Source organism: Tachysurus vachellii, chromosome 11, assembly GCF_030014155.1.
Source record: "Tachysurus vachellii isolate PV-2020 chromosome 11, HZAU_Pvac_v1, whole genome shotgun sequence".
Lineage (NCBI taxonomy): Eukaryota > Metazoa > Chordata > Actinopteri > Siluriformes > Bagridae > Tachysurus > Tachysurus vachellii.
Genome location: NC_083470.1, coordinates 5,847,897 through 5,862,929, shown reverse-complemented (window position 1 = coordinate 5,862,929; position 15,033 = coordinate 5,847,897). Strand labels below are relative to the sequence as shown.

General features: G+C 37.6%; 1 protein-coding gene across 1 annotated transcript in view; it reads right to left on the bottom strand.

The window, feature by feature from the left end:
- Positions 1 to 15,033, bottom strand: part of LOC132853832 (fibrinogen C domain-containing protein 1-like) — a 104,140-nt gene that overhangs the window by 419 nt on the left and 88,688 nt on the right. Inside the window, exon 6 of the mRNA XM_060881832.1 lies at positions 7,670 to 7,849. Coding sequence (XP_060737815.1) covers positions 7,670 to 7,849 — 180 coding nt within the window. The remainder of the gene's footprint in view (positions 1 to 7,669; positions 7,850 to 15,033) is intronic.

The window sequence follows — 15,033 nt, the reverse complement described above, 5'->3', positions numbered from 1 at the left end:
TCTTTGGAGTTGTGTGCTCTCTTGGCTTACTAGCTGAATTAAAGTGTTGTAAAGTTTAACGTATAATTCATATTCTTTTATTTTTACTCTGTAACTGATGTATTCTCTAAAACAAAAATATTAGCTAGTACACTTTAATGCCTTACTAGCATTAGGATGCTACTTGTTTGCTTGCTATTTAAACCTAAACCTTTCTGGATAAATAGTTCACTAGTAATATAAATATTTTGTTGGAGAAATGTAAAGGCATAACTGGGTCTATTATGAACTATTATTTGCCAACTTCCACCCACTGGATATTACAGTAGCAAATGAATTCTGTTCTGCTTTTGTTCTGCTTCTACAATACCCTCTAGAGTAGATTCGATGATGGAATTCAGTCATTAAAAGTAATTCATACTTTTAATATTCATTAATTAAGAGAGATTTATCACAGGTATTGGATTTGCATTTACATTTGATTCATTAAATCCTTTTTCTCCGACGCGAGACAGAATACAAACCAGGTTTAACGATGTTAAATAACCCAATATGTAATTGGATCAATATTCAGTTCTTAATTATCCTATTGTCCAATATTTCTCTCTCTCTCTCTCTCTCTCTCTCTCTCTCTCTCTCTCTCTCTCTCTCTCATACACACACACACTTTATGAGCTTGGCTGTTTAGTATAATTTGATTTCTATTGTAGTGAAGTGTTTCAGTCATATTCTGTTTGGCCTACAAAAAATGATCTGTAGAGGAGAGTTGATCTGTAGAGAGTCTGCTACGTTTCATCATTAATCATGAACTAAAACAAACCCACTTTTAACAGAAACTGTCTGCTTGATTGACAATTCAAACATAACTGCTGTCCTTAAACTCGAAGCAAAAGAGAGGGAGCAAACTCGAAAAACTCAAACGTGGGCTGTGGAATGAACAGAATAAAGATCACATTACTTCGTCTCATTACATTCCATTATGAACTTTAATTACTCATAATAAGTGAGTGATTCAACAGTACAGAATGTAATTCATCATGTCAAAGCTCATCGTTTTAATACAGGTTTTACCTTGTACATAATCTGCTAAAATATTATTCGTTAGCTAAGGAGTGTTTAAGCCACGCAGATAATAGATAAAAAAGGTGGTGAAAAGAGAAAGACAAAAGAGATGGAAAAAGGCAAAAAGAACAGAAGAGACGAGAAAAAGGTACAGGGAGAAGAGGAGAAGAGAAGAAAGGAGAAGAGAAGAGGAGAGGAATGGGAAGAGGAGTGGAGTGGAGAGGAGAAGAGAAGAGAAGGGAGGAAAGGAGAGGAGAGGAGAGGAGAGGAGAGGAGAGGAGAAGGGAAGGGAGTAGAGAAGAGGAGAGGGGAAGGGAAGAGAAGAGAAGAGAAGAGAAGAGAAGAGAAGAGAAGAGAAGAGAAGAGAAGAGAGGGAAGGGGAGGAGAGTATAGGAGAAGGGAGGAGAGGGGAAGAGAAGAGAAGAGAAGAGAAGAGAAGAGAAGAGAAGAGAAGAGAAGAGAAGAGAAGAGAGGAAAGGAGAGGAGAGGAGAAGAGAAGGGAAGGGAAGGGAAGGGAGGAGAGAAGAGAAGAGAAGATAAGAGAGGAGAGGAGAAGAGAGAAAAGGAGAGGAAAGGAGAGGAGAAGAGAACAGAGGAGAGGAGAGGAGAGGAGAGGAGAGGAGAGGAGAAAGTGGAGATGAGTTTAATTTGCTGTAACAGGTTAATTCAGTGTGCAGTAGCAGTGTGATGGACTGCAGGTCTCGTAACTGTAATGTTGCAGTGTAATGGAATTAGATGGCAGTTGATGACATCAGCTTTTCCTGCAGACATACAGTATGAATCACACCAGAACTTTTAGAGAAATAACCGAGAGATCATATCATAAAGCCAAGATATGCTCATAAATCTCTGATGCCTTGTACTTTGTCACTTTGCTGCGTTCAGTGTGGAGTGTGTAAAATGTCCTAATATCTGCTACACGTCCATTCCAAGTGCCGTTTATAACACTGTGGTGTTTTTGGTAGATCTGTAATTGTGGGAAATTAAAACTCATTTACAAACCTTAGGAATGGTCACATTATGGTTACCGCAAAATACAAATCAGAACAACATGGAGCTATGACATCAGAACAACATGGAGGTATGAGATCAGAACAAAAGGGAGTTATGACATCACAACAACATGGAGTTATGACATCACAACAACATGGAAATATGACATCAAAGCCTTGTGGGGTTATGATATCAGAACCCTGTAGAGTTATGAAATCAGAACAACATGGAGTTATGACATCAAAAAACACTGTGAAGTTATGACATCAAAACAACATGGAGTTATGACATCAAAACTCTGTGAAGTTATGACATCAAAACAACATGGAGTTATGACATCAAAATAAAGCCTATTGATCATCTGGGTTTATAACCAGGCGTAGTTTGATTTTATTCCCTCAGATTCTCATATTTTCAGACTAATTTCAGCTCCAGAATGTTACAAAGCAAAACAAACCACTGATCATGTACAATCTAATGCAGTAATTTTCCTACTTAAACATACACAGTCATAGTCAATTGTTTTTCCCAAACATTTCAGGCTTCAGCGCTTCAGCACAGAAATAACACCCGACTACACCACATATTTAAATCAGACGTCTTGGGACAGACCCACCTAGCCATGAAATCATTATGAGCTATTATGTACACACATTTATAAATAGACCAGCACAGAATACATTACAAAGAGCATGCACTCAAACAGCCTTGTAAGGAAAAAAACACTTAGGGGTGTGCTGTGATAGGAAAATAATCAGGTTTGGCCTAATGTCTAGTCACTCTTACCAACCTGAATTGACGCCTAAGAGCGTTTTATTCTGCTTATACCACAGTGAACTGCCAATAAAAATGTACACATTTAATGCTGTGGAATTTCCTTACTGCACTCATTCATACAGAAATTCCAGGACTTTTAACAACTTTTCAGGCACTATTTTTAGACTACATAAGAGACACTTAGGAGAGTAAATTAATCTTCATTTTTAAATTCCAAAAAAAAAAAAAAAAAGTAATAAATTTTTTTCAACAGGCACAAAGAAAATATGTCATCAAGAAGCCAATTTTTATGTGGCACTGTTTCTAGTCATTTAATCTGGACTGACTAGAAACGGAGCTATAAAGAAATTGACTTCTTGAAGACAAGAAATTGACTTCTTGAAGACTTCTTGAAGAAATTGACTTCAGTTAAAGACAACTGAAAGATCCGAAGACTTTCCTGTGGTGGAAAACTGATTGTTACTGTATGTGACACCTGAGACTCTATACACAAATGCCAAATAAATATCTCTTTACAGAAAGCTTCAACATGAACAAAAACGATGTGCTTATCTTTGTTAAATCTTTTTTTTAATTAATTAATTTAATTAATTAACTAATATTTTTTTTTGTTCACGTTATTTGTTGTTAAAAATAAAAATGTAGGCTTATTCTACATCATTTTTATTTTTAACAACAAATAACGTGAACAAAAATGAAAAAAAAAATAGTTCATTAATTGATAATATGATTAAGTGATAATATGAACCTGTGAGTTGTAGCAAAAGCTACAGTCAGAGCTGCTACTATAGAAAATACTTCAACATCTTCTGACCAGTTAGACTTTCTTTGTTTTTCGGTGCAAACAAAAGTGACATTAAAATTAGTATTAAGCTGCTGGGAAGGTTGGAACAAGCATTCGAGGAAATATGTATTAATTTGGCCGGTGCTAATAGAGTGTCTGCTCTGGCGGTTCAGTAAGTAAACCGTGACAAGTGACAGGTCCTATTGCTTTAGTCAGCTGCAGAAACTTGATTGGCCACCACAGAATTACTCCTGTACAAGAAGCAATGAAGTGAGGCCATGTGCTTCCTGAGGGACAGCCTAAGGGGATTAGCCTAAGGGACAAAATAACTGCATTAGACTTTAGGTTGCTATTCACTGGCCACATATTTTTATTTCTCCTTTCAGTGCTGGCTGAAGAACATAGAATTACTTGACACATCATGCTGAAATAATATGCGCAGTGGTCTGGGAAAGCCTACTGACGTCTGAATTCTGGAAAAAAGACAATAATTACAACAAATCAGCTTTGGATAGAATTGGATTTTGCGCGTAACCAGAGTTTAAGAGCTAGACATGTTCTCAAAAGACTGAGCTACATGCAAAAGGAAGTCTATTTTTCAGAAGTATCCCAGTGGGAAATGTCTCGATGAGAAAAGTTTCCCATGCTGTTAAATTATTAAATACAGATTCGATGGAATTTTTGTGAAGATCAAGGATTCTATTTTTGCTTTTGGTCACATTGTCAATTTACACCTTGGTAATTGGTACAACATCGGTAGTGTTCTGTAACTCTGTGCTATTATTTAACTCGTGTGTAATTCCTGTTTAAATCTCTCTGCTGGGAAGACAGTTGTACAAGCATTTCACTACCTGCCTTACTGTGTATGGGTATGTATGTGACAATATTTGGAATATTGGAATTTTTTGAAAATTGGTTAGTAATTGTGTAAATCTATCAGGAGTGGTTCCTTGCCAAACCACATATGCCCCCTTTCCACCAGAAAGAACTCTGCCGGTTCAGAGTGCTGGTCAAAGTTGGTTCCACTGGCGAGCCTCTTAAGAACCGATTTGCCTTTCCATGGGCTAGACAGCCATCACAGTGCCAAGTCTTACATCACTGTATACAACATTATAGAGCAACGTTAGCGCAGCAGCGGCAAACACAACATCAACAATGGCGGATGTTGCTTTACTGTTAACGCTCATGGCTTTGCGAACCTACGTTGGAATCCAAACGCAGAGCCCCTGACGCAAGCGGTTCTTAAGTCTAGACCTGCAACGTTTTGGTGCTACATAAGAACCACTTTTCCTGGTTCAGAGCCGGTGCTTTGGCTGTCGAAAAACTGATTTTAAATTAGGCTCTGGCTCTGAACCAGCACTCACACTGCCTTGGTGGAAAAAGGACATAAGTGGGTTTGGGAAATGGTTTATTCGAACTATTCAATGGTTTATACTCTAATTTAATTCAATTCAATATAAAAAGTATTTGTATAGCACTTTTAACAATGGACATTGTCTCAAAGCAGCTTTACAGAAGATAAGAAACATTATCCAAAAAAAAGTAATATTATACAAAGATATAATAAAAACATTTAAGGTTAATATTAGACTTGTATTTAAACGTGTTTGTATTTATCCCCAATGAACAAGCCTGAGGTGACTGAGGCGACTGTGGTGAGGAAAAACTCCTGTAGGAAGCTGGAAGAGGAAGAAACCTTGAGAGGAGCCAGACTCAAAAGGGAACCTCATCCTCATTTGGGTGACACTAAAGGGTGTGATTATAAATATACAGTCTGGCAATTGTGTATTGATAAGAAGGTTGTTGTCATCAAAGACCACATGTAGTTGGCATCTCCTCATGTCCCAATACTTCATGAAGCAGAATCCAACTGGAGCTGGTACATCTTGAGATGCCTCAGGATCCTCACAGGGTTGGCCTAATCATGTACTGTATATACGCTGTTATTCCTTTGTGGGTGGTGCCATGCCCTTTCTTAATGTGTTTTCCCGTTTATTCACCTGTTCCTTGTTGCGCTGCTCTATATATGCTTGTCCTGTTGTGATTATTGTCAGTCATAATTTGCGATATTGCAGTGCAACGTTGTGTTTGAGCCCTTAGGCCGGACGCCATGTTATCCAGTTTATTATGCTGTTTTGTTTAGGTTATTTATGTTTCCATGTCACGGTTATGATTTGTCTTCCTTACGTTTTATGCAAGTTGTGTTAGCCTTCGTGTGTTAAATTAAAACACTGCATGCATTGAATCCTGCAAATGGGTCTTAAATGCTAAATACAGGAGACCAACACAACCGTGTAGGTCATTCTTTTGACTTGTTTACAAAGAATTTGAAAGATTAAAAAAAATACTTCATGATATGTTCCCATTTCGTCAGTACAACTGTATCTTATATCTAGTTACAACATGTCTGTGAAATAACATAAAGCACATATACTCTTGTGTTATGTTGTTCTTGGGCGTTAATAGATCTGTAGATGAAAAAGTGCTCGAAATCTCTCACTTTATTTTGTGACAACATGACGTTACATCCCACCTGCCTTGTGGACGGTTCCCATAGGATTATATGTAAAATTTATTTTCACATAACAAAACAGAATGAAAACGAGTGGCCATTCTAAAGTACTCACCTCTGGAATCACTGCAGTATGTTCTGCAGAAAGCTGAAGGTGCGCAGGTTAATTAGAGCACAGCAGACTTTTTTCCTTTACGGATTTATATTTATAAAGTGTTTTTTTTTTTTGGCTCTTATAATTAGCAAACTGTCCACCTTTATGGCATGCGATAGACGTGCCACACTGCCTCATTATCGCTGCTCCTCCCGGTGAGTCCGACCTGGTGAGGAGGCCAGAGGCAGAGGACAGGAACCTGGGACGGATTGATTGCAGAAAACCAATTAACGCTTGACAGAGAACCTGAGGGCAGTGTAGGTAAAGGTTCTCTGAAACACTGAGATAAGCAGCACATATACTTTATTCGTTCAGTATTTACTTATGGGAAGTTTTAAAAATACAGTAAGTGCTGATTTCTACGATAATTCCTACACTATCTACTCAGACTTTGGTCTATTGTTCTCTCTGGATACTCTAGCCAGCTTTACTAAAACAATACTTTGGGTCTTCTAAGGGTAAAACAGCAGAGAATGCATACGTAGGTAGTGACGTTTATACAAACACTCCTCAACTTTTCCTGCAGTAAGAGAAATCTGAGCCTCAGGCTAAAGTTGTGTCAAATGAAATAAGAAAGCGAGCAACAGCGAGCGAGCGTCTGTAGCGCAAAACCTCCAACTGTTTGAAATCCACTGAACAGATTTTGTTTGAACGTTAAATAATGTATTTTTTTCCAAATTCCATTTACATTCTTTCACTCATGAAAAGGAGTTCACTCAAGTATACCACAAGTTTGTCCCTATTTTCTACTAGTAATGTATATATTTGAATTATTCATATGATGTCATGTTTATATGCAAGCATTTTTACATCTACTTAAAAAATATACAAAGTCAACTTTTCACACCTCGTCCGTCTGAGCACTCGACGCTTTCTCGAGCCGCCATAATGTATACACGTGTACATGTGAACACTCCAAATGATCCCAGACCCCTCCAAAAGGACCAACAAATGAACCGTACTGAACTTGTGAACACCAAAAGCACTGAGAGCACATGCAACAGCTTTCCCTTTTTGGTTCACGTTAACTGAACTGAATTTGGTTCATTTGTTCAAGTGTACTATATGTAAAACCACCATTAGATATACTAGTAGTAATTAGGTTGTGAAATGTATTTCTTAGTACACCGAATTCTCATATCTCAGATAAGCTAGTACACATTACTAGCTAGTACACATAAACACAGTGCTTTTACGTTTAGGGCACAAAGTTGGTCATTAAAAAACTGCTAGTATGTTCTACTTTTTTGTAGTGCAGCAGGAGTCTTTACAATATGACTCAATAAAGCAGTGCGGTATAATACACCTTCGAAAAGGTTCCTCCTTCCCCATAAATCTAAAGGATTCAGCCTGAGATATAGCCATAGCTGCTGAATGCTAAAGCTCTTCTGACAAATAATAAACCTACCAGCGGTTCCTGAGTAGTCCGCTATGCTCAACGGGTAGCCGTCCTCGTCCGGGTCAACAGAGAACAATCCAACGCCGAAGGATCCATACTGCGCGAAGGAAGTGCTGTTCTCAAAGTCCTCCAGGTCAATCCTCAACTCATAATTAGCCTGGATGGTCAGAGCGTGAATCCGCTTCAGTCCTGCAAAATAAAAGGAAGATGGTGGTGTTAAGGAAAAAGTTAGAAAATAACTGAACATAATTAGATTGAGATGTCTGGCAGCGAACATAAACTTCCAGGAGAACCATCATCATGTAGAGTTCGGTAATCAGTAGTCCAATCAATAAACCAATAATTAAATTCAAACAACTTTGTTTAGAGGGGTCAGATATTCTCAGGTTAAAGTTGGGTTCATAACCGGAGTCACTTCAACATTCATTCATTCATTTTCTACCGCTTATCCAAACTACCTCGGGTCACGGGGAGCCTGTGCCTATCTCAGTTGTCATCGGGCATCAAGGCAGGATACACCCTGGATGGAGTGCCAACCCATCGCAGGGCACACACACACTCTCATTCACTCACGCAATCACACACTACGGACAATTTACAGAGATGCCAATCAATGTACCATGCATGTCTTTGGACCGGGGGAGGAAATCGGAGTACCCAGAGGAAACCACCGAGGCACGGGGAGAACATGCAAACTCCACACACACAAGGCGGAGGCGGGAATCAAACTCCCAACCCTGGAGGTGTGAGGCGAACGTGCTAACCACTAAGCCACTGTGCCCCCCTGCTTAAATTCTATACAGCCAATTCTATTTCATTTTATTTCATTTTTGAAAATATCATTTTAATTTAACACATTACAATTCCATGATTTTAAATAAGTATCTTTTACCTTAATTCAATTGTGTGCACAATAAACAGTTACACAAACAGTTACATGCATGTGCTGGATCAAGTGCTATTTTGTAAGTTGCGGAATAACGAGGGTGGAAGCCATATTGTCACATATAACCAATATTAAAATTCAGATAGTTATGTAAAAATTGTGACAAGTCTAGTGATAACGAGTCTACAGTACAGCTATATCTTGAATTCACGTGCGCATCGCTGTTGTGTAGTTAATAATGTAAAATGAGTCTTTACCATAAACCACCAGTACTTTTACTTTGTAATAATGGAATACATTTAAATAACTCTACTTTTTCACCATCACTTAAGTACAACTGCCTCAATACAGACTATTATTTTGTTTTTAATTACCGCTTCCTTCACAGCATTGAGAGCTACATGCGCTATGTTGTTTTCAGGAGAAATTATGTGTTATGTAGAAAAAAGCTCGGTCTCTAGTCGTCAGAGCTGTGAAGACAACCATTAGTTTCATCTATTGGCAAAAAAAAAAAAAAAAACTATAATTATAAAAACAACATCTTAAGCACTTAAAACATAATGTTCAAGAAGCGCTGAAAGGAAACATTAAGCTAGATGAGAGTTGAACGTAAAAAAAAGCTGTTTGCACCCATTTTCAGACATAATTAGGCAAACTTGCATGCTTTATAGGAAGTCTGGAGACGGAATACATATTTCTGCCCATTGTTCTAAACTATGTTCCTAAAAGTAAAAAGTTTAGAACAATGGGCAGAAATATGTATTCCGTCTCCGAATATTCCTATCTATCATTTTTGGACATCTGAGAAACAACTATTTAAGAAAACATATTTTAATTCAATTCAATTTTATTTGAATAGCACTTTTGACAATGCAGCTTTAAAAGATATTTAAACTCTTATTGAAATTTGTGAAAAGGACAAACTTGTTGAGATGTCATGAATCAGAATCAAGCAGGAAACCCCTCGTCATCAGGGTGACACATCAAGTCAAGATGTCAAGTCAAGTCAAATCGAGAAGCTTTTATTGTCATTTTATCCATATATAGCTGACGCAGTACACAATGAAATGAGACAACGTTTCTCCAGGACTGTTGTGCTATATAAGATAACATAGTGACAGTGAATAGTGTGAATATAAATTGTTTCACTTCTGTAACTAGATACTATACAGCAAAGTAGTGGAAAGTGTCTTTAAGTTAACTTTAGAGCTTTAAGTTTCTTGTATCAAGAAGCTCAACTGGTCAAATGAAGACTTTTAAAGCGTTCAAAGAATGAATATTCACAATCATACTGATATCCATACTGTATATAATCCTGATATTGGTCTGCTTTTGAATTTTTGCAGATCTGGCAACACTATATTATATACAGTACAGTGGGGTTCGAAAGTTTGGACACCTCAGGTAAAAATTTGAATTAATGTGCATAAAGAAGCCAAGAAAAGATGAAAAAATCTCCAAAAGGCATCAAATTACAGATTAAACATTCTTATAATTTGTCAAAAAAAAGTTAGATTTTATTTCCATCATTTACACTTTCAAAATAATAGAAAACAAAAATAATACCTTGTACTGCCCCCTTTAGCAAGTATCACAGCTTGTAAACACTTTTTGTAGAGAGTCAAGAGTCTTTCAATTCTTTTCTGAGGTACAGTATCTTCGCCCATTCTTCCCTACAAAAGTCTTCCAGTTGTTTGAGATTTCTGGGCTGTCTGTCACACAAGTTTGACTTGCTTTTCTCACAATCCTGCGAGCTGTTCTGTCTGATATTTTTCTTAGTCTTCCGGATCTTGCTTTAACTCCCACTGTTCCTGATGACTGCCATTTCTTAATTACATTCCGAACAGAGGATATTGGCATCTGAAAATGCTTTGCTATTATCTTATAGCCTTCTCCTGCTTTGTGAGCGTCAACTATTTTCAGTTACAGTTTTCCAGACAACTGCTTAGAAGAACCCATGGTGCTGATAGTTGGGGCAAGTTCAGTTGAGTCTGGGCATTTAAAACCTTTGAGATTGACATCACCTGGTCTTTCCAGACGATGATTGAGAACAATCCATGACCCTGTCAGGTCTCAGATTTTCAAAGGGGGCGGTGCATGCTACAAACTCTGCAGGGTGCCCAAACTTTTGCAGACGCCATTTTTTTATTTTCTGTTATTTTGAAAGTGTAAATGATGCAAATATAATCTAACTTTTTTTTGACAAATTATAAGAATGTTTAATCTGTAATTTGATGCCTTTTGGAGATTTTTCCATCTTTTCTTGGCTTCTTTATGCACATTAATACAAATTTTTACCTGGGGTGCCCAAACTTTCGAACCCCACTGTATATATATATATATATATATATATATATATATATATATATATATATATATATACCATGAACACATACAATACATCAATTTCTACATCTCTACGCTTTTGTGACACTGACACTGATTTGCTAAATGTTAGAGACTAACTGTTGCAGTCAACCGCAAGAAAAAGTAATAAAGGTAAATTAGCACTTTCACTGGTTCCTTATTCTGCACAAATCTTATCATTAAAGCCAATTAAATAGAAAATCAGCTGCATTCATGCCCTCTACCATCCAGTTCTGACACAAGCCTTTGTTTTAATAAGAATCATTTACATACCTTCATTACACAGCTTGAATTTATTCCTGAGCATTTTGACAGCTCTACAGCTAAACTTTTCCCAGAACTTCACGGCGGCTTTTAAACCACAATCTGACCCCGTGCGTCTAAGCTAAGAGCTTGCTCGGTGAAGCAACACTCCAAAGAGCTCAAGTCAGCTCTCTGACATCAAGGCTCCAACTTCAGTACATTTTTCATTAAATATTCCCAACTCTGGCTTCAGAGAGCAAGCATGGAGTGTACACACAAATTCCCCAGGAAGTCCAGGTACGTGTGTGTGTGTGTCTGTCAAAAATCAATAAAGCAGGGATTTTTAACAGATCTAGATCTCTTTTGGGGATTGTTGGGGATCTTAAATGGTTGTTTTTAGCAATAGACTGGAAGACTGACTAAATCATAGCTTGGTAATCCATTAGATAGAATTATAATATTCTATATTATATTCTATATTAGGGGGCACGGTGGCTTAGTGGTTAGCATGTTCGCCTCACACCTCCAGGGTTGGGGGTTCGATTCCCGCCTCCGCCTTGTGTGTGTGGAGTTTGCATGTTCTCCCCGTGCCTCGGGGGTTTCCTCCGGGTACTCCGGTTTCCTCCCCGGTCCAAAGACATGCATGGTAGGTTGATTGGCATCTCTGGAAAATTGTCCATAGTGTGTGATTGCGTGAGTGAATGAGAGTGTGTGTGTGCCCTGCGATGGGTTGGCACTCCGTCCAGGGTGTATCCTGCCTTGATGCCCGATGACAACTGAGATAGGCACAGGCTCCCCGTGACCCGAGGTAGTTCGGATAAGCGGTAGAAAATGAGTGAGAGTGAGAGAGCTATTCTATATTATATCTATTATAATATTCCACGACGGGGGAAGTCGTGGCCTAATGGTTAGAGAGTTTGACTCCTAACCCTAAGGTTTTTGGTTCGATTCACGGGCCGGCCATGACCGAGGTGTCCTTGAGCTAGGCACCAAACCCCCCCCAACTTCTCCCCAGGTGCCGCAGCATAAATGGTGTGTGTGTGTTCACGGTGTGTGTGTGTTCACTGCTGTGTGTGTGCGCACTTTGGATGGGTTAAATGCAGAGAACGAATTCTGAGTATGGGTCACCGTACTTAGCCGTATGTCACGTCACGTCACCTTCACTTCACTATAATAAACCACATTCTTAATACCTACATTCTTAAGTCATTTCCTGGCCTAATTAGGAATGTTAAAGTTTGAAGCAGATATGTCTGGTTACTTGTGTTCAGGAATCATTAACACAATACCGTTTACTGCAAACGATTTACTTCAGAACCGGTCATAGAAACAAGTGTCTACAATTTTCTCAAGCTCTTTAATTCTACTGCGAAGGGATGTTTTTCAATCCTGAGGCTGAGGAATGACACTAAAAACATGACCGATACTAAAAAGATGTTAATAATTATGAGGCTGTTTGGTTTACAACATGACATAAAAGTTGAGGAGCAGTAACTGGTAACTGGTTACTGTTTCACCATTTCAAGTCATCTTATCATTTCAGTTTGTAACACTTAGGATTCATGAAAAAGATTTCACTTGCAAATTGTAAAAAAAACTGGCACTTAGACATCAGAGTGTCTCCAGTACGGTTTTAAGAGAGATATTCAATTATTCAGTAGTTCTAAGATGAAAGTTTTTACTAAAAATTCCTCAACAAGTGCCAAATTTGATGTTTTCTCTTGTCATCTAGAAAAATGGAGGCTTAATAAGCCTCTTTATGCGTGGCAAGATTCCCCATGATCATGGCTGTTAATTTGCAATTGTTAACCAGCAAGTTTATTATTATTATTATCATTATTATTATTATTATTATTATTATTATTATTATTATTATTATTAATATTATTATTATTGTTATTATTATTATTAGTATTATTATTATTATTATTATTATTATTATTGTTATTATTATTATTATTATTATTATTATTATTATTGTTGTTGTTGTTATTATTATTATTATTATTATTAGTATTATTATTATTATTATTATTATTATTATTATTATTATCTGTTGTAATATGAATAAACGTTTAGGTTGATCGCAATTCTTTCATTTTAAATGTATTATGTATGTATATATTTTTTTTATATTTATTTCTCTTCACCAGAATTAATTCTTCAACATTATAGCTAATGTGAATTTTTATTGTATGTCCCAGTCCCGTTCTTTCATTGTTTTGTTGCCTACTTGTGTTCACCTGTTCCGTGTTAGTCCTAAAGTACTTTGTCCAGTCTATGTATGTCCTTCTGTTTAAATTGTTTCTTGTTTGTTCTGTATTCTTTACACTCTACTCTGACTCTAGTTTTCCAATCTGATTGCATATTATCCTTTTTTGGTATTTTTAATTGATACTATCAGGGCTGTCAAGTGTCACGCATTGAGAGTGACAGTCACGCATTTCGGCCTTTTGTCACACTCTCCCGCCACACATCGTATTTCTCATGCAGAAAATCTTTTTGACTATTTATCATATATTTAATATGCCACAGCACCCAATATGTATCAGTCCGCACCGCTTAGTCGAGCCTGACACTTATCAACCAATCAAAAAAAAGAGGCTACACAATAACCAATCAGAAAATAGCACTATCTGGGTAAGATTTAACGCAATACCATTAGCAAGGGTATTTTCAATGGTCGGTTTGAACAAAACCTCAAAACGAAACAATCATGACCCTTAAAATGTCTGGGCTTGAGCCGAACTATTTTAAATGGGAGCAACATTACAAATGATAAAGGAGTCCAAAAAGGCAACAAACACTTACAATAAACACTAGTCATAATCTCTCTCTGTCTCTCTCTCTCTCTCTCTCGCTCTCTCTTTCTCTCTCTCTCTCACACACACACACGCATGCACGCATGCACGCACACACACACGGGGGATTTTGCTAGGGGGTTTGGAGATGTCACGCTTGCCTGTCTTCAAAACTTGAGAGCCCTGTACTATTTTCGTCAAGTTTACTACCATGAGTATACTTAAACCCAAAAAGTTTGTAAAGGTGTCCTTGCAGAACGTGGAATTGACATCTGGGATTGATTAGGTGCTTATAAAAGGCCAGATTTTATACAATACAGCCTCAGGGTGAGCTTCAACCAGGTATAATGTTTGGACTTTTGCATTTTGTATGGTGTTGAAAGAAATCCCCATTGCTTACTGAAAAACTGTAGACATATAACATATGGCCTTATTTTATTGTACTCATGTGTCTCTCTAACTATATACTACCATGGCCTTTATTCTATCTTCATAAACTAGATAAATAAAAGAACATATTTGAAGATTATTCAGATCTCTTTGCCCCTAAGCTTAGCCATTCAGAGCACTCATAGCCATGGGCTTGCCTGAATAAAAGAATGCACAGCTCCATTGATTTATTATCCAAATGGAGCAAATATTTGAACAGTAAGCACACTGTTGATGTTTAAACAGTTCACTTGTTTGAAAGTCTAATTTATTCTCGCAAGAATCTCACATTCACATTAGACTGTCAAATCATCTGAATTCTGAATCAAAGATTAATGTTTTGGTGTAATCACAATAAATAGACTAATTCAATTGGATCAGTTGTTTAAACACGTTTTAATACGTTGTCTTAACGTAATACACATTTTTTTTTACAGTTTAATATAATAAAATATTCTAGACCATGGGGGCACGGTGGCTTAGTGTTTAGCACGTTCGCCTCACACCTCCAGGGTCGGGGTTCGATTCCCCCCTCTGCCTTGTGTGTGTGTGGAGTTTGCATGTTCTCCCCGTGCCTCGGGGGTTTCCTCCGGGTACTCCGGTTTTCTCCCCGGTCCAAAGACATGCATGGTAGGTTGATTGGCATC